Genomic DNA, 7,386 nt, shown 5'->3' with positions numbered 1-7,386 from the left:
GAAATTGTGTGCGAAGTGGGAGGGAACGGTTTGATTTTAACGCCTCTTAAGGGTAACATCTTGTCTCGTTTTTATTCAACTTTCAATGCCACATCTTTTATAGTTGTTTGATTTTGTTAGTACAATTTTTCATTTAAGCCATATAGAGATAATTTCAATAATTAATTGAATAGAAATTAGATGACATGATTAAAGAAATATTTTAATTTTTACGTTGATACTGTTTTTATCTAAAAATATTCATTTTACCACATTTTGTACTTTTTCGAAACAAACAGGGACGCAAAAGCCCTTCACACTTTTTTTAAATCAATTAATTCAAGTTAAGGAATACGGGTATTAAGAATTAAAATTAAACGAAAGGCATCAGGAAAAAATGGTCTTTATTAAAACCTCATATCATCGATGAGAAAACCATCGGAGTTCACAGATATTCACGACGACTTCTAATATTTACATTACTTAAAACCTAAAATATATCTATGTACAGAGTAGATATCAACTAGGCTACCTGTGTCACGTGACTCTAAATACTGACATATTTTGGTTTGTTAGAAATCAATGTCTTGTAACAGTAACATTTAAAAGAAACTGTAAGATATTTTGAACGACTGTTAGACAACACATCATCAAATATAATAAATAATATACGTACGTGCGATATCGCCATAGCATAAATTCCTTCGTTTCATATCATAATCTAACTATGAAATAATTCTCTTGAAATTTTGTTCAACAGTTCTGTTTTCGTTTTATTATCTGTAACAATATTTAATCTTCAAATTAACAGCTCCGGCCAGTTTGTCTTCAATTACTACTTAAAGTTTCTTATTGAAAGGAGTGATGCCTATGAAATTGAACTTAGTCGAGAGAGCGAAATTCTGAGCTTAATAAGTTTAAAGTAGTCGGTATTAATGGTATAATGGTATTCTTAAAACCATTTTCACTTAGTTACACAAAATTACTATAAATTTTATAACATCTATAGAATCACGTAACAAAGGTGGTCAGTTATTTGAAACTTGGCATTGTATAATAATATTGACAGATCTATACATTTTGATAACTAAAGACAACAATTCATTTTATACAAAAAACGTCTAAACACGCTTTAAAGATGAGGTAAGTCAAACATAACGATCAATTATTGATTACAAATAACTACAATAAATACTGTTATTACAATAATTCGAACAGACTTCGAGTCATCAACTATCAATAAAATTTAACATCCCAACATAGAAATATAATTATCGACAATCATAGACAAACAAAACAACGTATCGAAAATGCCTTCAAATAGAAAAGCTTCTTCAGAAGTTGAAAATCACCAATGAAAAGGGGCAGAAATTGTAAATAGTCAGTCTTTTAAGAATATTGAAAATTACAGAGGTAAAGTCTAGGTATCCAATGTTTTGTAAACGAAAATAGGTACTTAAATGATAATAACAAAGTCTTAAATGAAGCAATGACTATTATTAATTAAGTTAAAGGACTTCTGAAGTTACTAGAACTAAATGCACTGCACTAAGACATTCCCGATACAATACGAATTATGTACACAAAATCAACTGAACCGAATCGGAATCCGACTAAATCCGTATATTGGTCAGGAGTTGATATATAACATACGAAGGATTAACCTCAAACGCGATACATGTATGTAGGTACGCCGCCCGCATCCAACTATTGATGCAAGAGCAATCATCGGACCGGTAAGCTCCACTATCCGCAATTCTTTAAACATTATCACTCACTTTACTTTCATTATGTCACTTCACTTTTACTTCTTCTCTTTCATAATAATCACACGTCATTGTCATGTTCATTTCACTTTTATTTAAAACTTTGTCTTTCTTTATTTCTCTTTCAGAAGTCCTCTACACCGAGATTTCCTGGATTTGTACGCGTTTTTTTGGAGGCGGAACGGTGTTGGCCGGTCTCTCTTTGAGCTCCGACTCGCTGCTGCGCTGTGGAAATCGATAAGTATGTTAATTATGTAAATTAGTAACGTGAGATCTGATAGAGGAGGTTTCATTGCAATTTTATTGAGATTACAAAATGCTGGCCTCGCCAGGGATTAAGTAAATAATTAATAAAATATTTGCAGCGCACATAAATCGGTGTATAATAAAATTTACGTTAATTTAGGCTTTAAATAAATTCCAATTACTGTTTGTGAAAGATACGCGGAAAATGCGAGTGGAATTTAAAAAATATGAATAAAACTGGGTACTGTATTGATTAAAAAATTTTTTGCTTATGTTTGACAGATAAATTAAAAATCAAACGACTTTGTCGATACTTAGCAGCATTCTCATCCAGTTCAAACTATTCTAGCATTCTTTTTAAATTGGAAAACAGGCGTAGTTATACCGAGACTTTGAATGTTAATCGATTTTGATTCTAAGCTCATTACGATTTTTATAACATGAAGTATTGAATCATCAATTTATTCTCATCATTCATTTAGTTTCATTGAATTTTTTTTCAAGTACATATATCTAAACAGATGTCACTAACATTTTCTTTTAACACAGAAAAAATCTTATTGTGGCCCTATTTGATCTTTCTAATCCCTCAAAACATACTTCAGACTCGTGTATTATTAGCTAAAAAAGTAGGAGTATTTGCGGGCGTATATTTTATTTTATGTATCTTATATTACCTATGTAACTAAACAATATGTTATTGGAAAGGAATATTAGCAACATTGGACGTGGAGAGAGGGCCGCTCAGGTAATATTTAATAAACAAGAACAAAGGAAAGCAAACACGGGATATGAGAATCGTAATAACATTGTTCGTTATTTAAAAAGCTTTGGAAAATCATTTGTTATTTTATACTAAACACCAGTGGTCAAATATCATGTTGTAAGTAGGATTTTTAAATGTTTGCTAAGCTTATGAAAACTTTTGATTTTTATAGCTATATTTAAATTAAATAATAAAATGATTAAAAAAAACACTCAATCCAGCGTTTTAGTCTAAAAGTTAAACTATTTATTAAATCGAAGTTCTAGTAAAAATGATTAAACATACTGTCATACATGGACTTATCAATTCAATAAGTACATACACTATAGGTAAATAATCCTAATCTTGCTAGCAATAACTTGGATACTCATAACTTAATTTCCAAAAAGACGAACAACAGAATTACCTTAAGCGTGCTCTTCCTCGGTGACGTCAGAGATATGGGGTCACTATTCAAGGACGCGGCACCAGATCGACTATTGCAACTACCTGTGAAATTGAGTAAATTAGGTGAGCATGCATATAATAATTGTCATTATTGTCATTCTTTCTTGTTGCCAACGCAAACAGGCCTTGTGTTATATGTGCGGTTGAGAACAGACATGTAAACTAACAAATGTTTCCAATCGCGTCTAAAAAATGAAATCAAAATGAACTAGTTTGTCGTAGTAGTAATTTTTTTACATACACTAAGAACTATGCGAAAATTATACAAGTCTGCCTTTTAGACTTCTTATAAATAACCGTACTTCCTTCGATGTTTTATAACAAAAGTAGGAAACTCGCCATAGTCATCACTTTCCTTATTTATACATATATTGACTTTAACCTTAAGCTTTGATTAGACAACGATTTGGCTTGTTGGTATTACCTGCTTATTATTTTGTTAAATAATTTTTATTCAGCAATATGGCACCAAAATCACAATGACAACTAAATTACTATTGTAGTTGTCACTATCAATAAGACTTAGCATAAGCTTAGCATATTTTAATCCAGTGACATGCAAATGATTCGTGTTTGTATTCAACTAATCGTAACCGGATTAGCATAATCCGTAGCATTCGTATTGAGCGCAGAGCGTCGGTTACCGTCTGATTTGCCAGAATTATTGTGGACTAAACGAGGATGGATTGCCATTTGATATATTTAATGACAAGTGCATTGCAACAGGTAACATGTCTATTATTTAAATCAATAACAGCTAGGTTTATAATCTTCCCACACACTGACTATGATAAAAATCCAAATTATATACATATACACGCTCATCAATATATAAGAAAAAAACATATGACAAAAAGAAATATTTTTTTTACAGTTTTGTCTTCGCCTTTAAATAATACATTAGCACTTGCTTGCCCCTTTCGTCACTTAAAGATCTTGAGTATTACTTCTATGAAAGATTTTTACCTTCTCTTCTTGGTCTTCGATGAGTTGCTCGCCGTCGGCCTCTCTGAAGATAAATGCCAGCGAAGACCAAAACGTTCAAAGCGAGGAGGAAGCAACCAGCTCCCACTGTTACTCCTAACGCCACTGTGTAACTATAAGAAAATTTTGTGTTGTTAGATGTTCTTATTAATTTTATTTTAATTCTTCAAAATTTTCATCATCAACGTTATATAGATACATGACAATTAATGAGAAAGGTTTTTTCTGGTAAATTACTATTGTCATCTCAAAGTTGCTTATTGATTAAATCATAAAACAAAGGAAGAGTGAGTTGTTAACACTGAAAACAAACATAATATATCACACTAAATAAACAAGAAAACGTTCGATATACTTTTTACATCCAGTGAGTCGGTAATAAGATCTTAAAAACGAAATAATGTTTCAAGTTTCTGGAAATGAAATTACTCCAGGTGAACGAGAGCAATCATCTATCGATAGATATGTAAATTCATTTTCCGATTCATTTGACAACTTTTAATATTATCGATACAGCGGGTTTTATCATAAATTGTTAAGGAAAAGATATTTGGAAATTGATTTAGAGTCGGCTCAGATCTTCTTTATTGCTTAGTTTCCGGGATAGACGTTATGTGGGAAGATAAATGGGCCAACTTCAATAGCTTTTTCGTTCGGCGCACTAAAACGCGTTTTAAAGATGGAAATATTATTTAGAGCTCAAACGGAGCGTCTGCTTGAAATATTGAGCCATTACTCCGGAGCGAGTCCAGTTAATTCAGTGGAAGTTAGGTGCGATCCATTACCATTATCAGCTGTATCCAGTTGCGGGAAAAAGTCGTGGGGGTCTTGAGAAATGGTGGCATTAAGACATTATTTGTGAGACAAAAAGGACGAAATTCACGAAGGTAAACAACTAGGTAAACACATTAGTGAGATTACGCGTCGCGAAACGCTGATCAATCTTGTTTATAGCGCAGGCACGTGAGCCATATCGCCGACATTTATCTGTTAGACAACATTGTTTGCTTTCACTACTTACTACCCGAAAATTAAATGAAAACTTGAAAGGAAAAGCCTTTTTCGTTTGTATACCTTTCATGTCTTTGTTTAATTTGGCCTCAATTTCTTATTTCGGTAAATGAAACATTTTTACCTTGTCTCTTAATTGTTTGGCTTTGTAAGAAATATCGAATTATCATTTTCTTTTTCTGTGACGAACAATTTTCTTTAGATGTTAGAATTATTTTAGGTTTCACAGCTTATTCCTACAGTGCTATATTTTTTCATCGTTTCTTATAATAATTGGAACATTTTCTCCTTACCTTTGAGAAAATCATTGCAGAGGGGATCGAAGTGAAATGGTTATGTAAGGAATACTTACATGAAAAGAAAAACGCTGGGTGGTTATTACTTTAGTTACAAATATAAAATGAAAGGTGAAGGAAGAAAAACATATTTCAAATATATTTTTCTACTTACCTATAATACTGTGTATCTAAATTAGTTAAAGAGTCCTCCTTAGGTGAAGGCTGTGGTGGCGGTAGGGCGGAGAGAGCAGGCCTTGCGGAAGGGGAAGGCTCACATTCTTCTACTTCTATGGCTTCTTGTTCTTCTGTAGTATCATCTTCCTCATCCAGTGCAGCTGTTGTAGTGTAGAGCTCAGGAAATATTTCACCTGTGGAGATATTTTCTAAGTGGTCTAATTTTATAAAATTGAAAATACATTATTATGTAGAAATCACAGACTTGAGACCAACATTTTATTATTTCTTACTTGATATTATGTATACAATTGAGTTTATGTCTCATTTTGTTGTTTTTACTGTGAAATATAATGTTTCAAAACAGATAAAGGGTATTAAAATGAAATTATTATTTATCGTTCATTCGTTTGTTTCGTTAATCTACGTTTACGATAATCACTTCATCCGGCTTCAAACTTTACTTTGTAGGTAAAGAGTACTGAAAGAGTAGAGAAATATTAATATTGACGGTGGATAAACGTAAGCTTAGAGAAAGGTTAAAGGGTACACTTTCCATTAGCCGGAGCCTGACTTTGTAAGAGAATACACAAAAGATGGCGAGTCACGTTGTTAATGACATTATCAGCAGATGAGCCTTTGATGTATCAGACACCGTGTCGTTATAAAATTCATTAACCTCTTGCAAAAAATGTCTTGATAGATTTCGTATCTTTTCTAATATATCACTAACAATAAATATTAATAGTAAATATTCTATTGTTGTGATACAAGCTAATCTTAAATCATCGGTAACCTCTTACAATCCAACTACTAGGCATGGGTCTCCTCTTACATGGGTATGGGTCATACTCCGTAGACTATGCTAGAATATGCTGGTCAAATAAAATTTCATAGACTTTATACACACTTGAGACTTTAGATCTTTTCCTTTACCGTTTAAACGAGTAGTTATTAATTTTTAATACGCACATAACTCACTGAAAAATCAGAGGTGCATGTCTGGGATTTCATATTCGTTCCCCTCAATATGCGGCTAAGTGTCTGAATCACTAAGGCTATCACTGCTTATAACACAACCTTACATAATATTAGTCTATTGATGGTAAAGTATTTGACAAAAGAATCTCAGGCGTATTTTCATTTATCAACTTCAATAAAAATAAATAGTGTATTGCCCCGATTTCATGCTATTTTGAACGAATGCCCAGGATTGCTGCAAACTTCCAACTGTACAAGATTTACATCCTCCTTGGAGCGTTAAATGGGTGGGCGCCAATATTTTTCGCTGAAAGTAAAGTAATTTGTTCGAATTTACGACTCTAAATGCCATCCGTCTAGTTTCCCAAAGTTTCCCTCAACGTAGTGCCGCTTCGTATTGGGAAAAGTGGTTAGTATTCAATTTTCTAAGAGATTAATCAATTTGAGCTATACGAATTCTATTAATAAATATTCCGTTTTATTCGTGAAATCTCAAATAAAATTGTTTGAAGTTTTTAATATATTAACGAATATCATCAAATTTATATCGGATTTTTTAAAACTTCTGATATATACGAGTAGAAGTTGCAAGATCGAGGTTCAATCAAACTCAAATTATTAATCAGGCACATTATTCATTTATTTATAAAGTAAGTTTCTATTATATTTAGAGCTTTTAATGAGTTTTTGGAGGTTTTATAAAGTACAGAATATAATAATAAGACAACATATTTAAGGAGTTCGACAAAGGAAT

General features: G+C 32.1%; 1 protein-coding gene across 2 annotated transcripts in view; it reads right to left on the bottom strand.

The window, feature by feature from the left end:
• Positions 1-366: 366 nt before the first annotated feature.
• The window catches only part of LOC140748232 (neuroligin-3), a 142,234-nt gene continuing 135,214 nt past the window's right edge, over positions 367-7,386 (bottom strand). Inside the window, exons 12-15 of one of the 2 annotated variants that reach the window (XM_073080998.1) lie at positions 5,650-5,845; positions 4,171-4,301; positions 3,164-3,246; positions 367-1,970 (exon numbers count right to left, since the gene is read on the bottom strand). In XM_073080998.1, coding sequence (XP_072937099.1) covers positions 1,881-1,970; positions 3,164-3,246; positions 4,171-4,301; positions 5,650-5,845 — 500 coding nt within the window. In that variant the 3' untranslated portion in view covers positions 367-1,880. The remainder of the gene's footprint in view (positions 1,971-3,163; positions 3,247-4,170; positions 4,302-5,649; positions 5,846-7,386) is intronic. The other variant, XM_073080997.1, reaches the window with a different exon arrangement.

The sequence above is a fragment of the Epargyreus clarus genome, unplaced genomic scaffold (assembly GCF_041222505.1).
Source record: "Epargyreus clarus isolate Ecla_fem2 unplaced genomic scaffold, WU_Ecla_fem_2.2 ptg000015l, whole genome shotgun sequence".
Taxonomy (NCBI): domain Eukaryota; kingdom Metazoa; phylum Arthropoda; class Insecta; order Lepidoptera; family Hesperiidae; genus Epargyreus; species Epargyreus clarus.
This window is presented reverse-complemented; position numbering and strand designations above follow the sequence as displayed.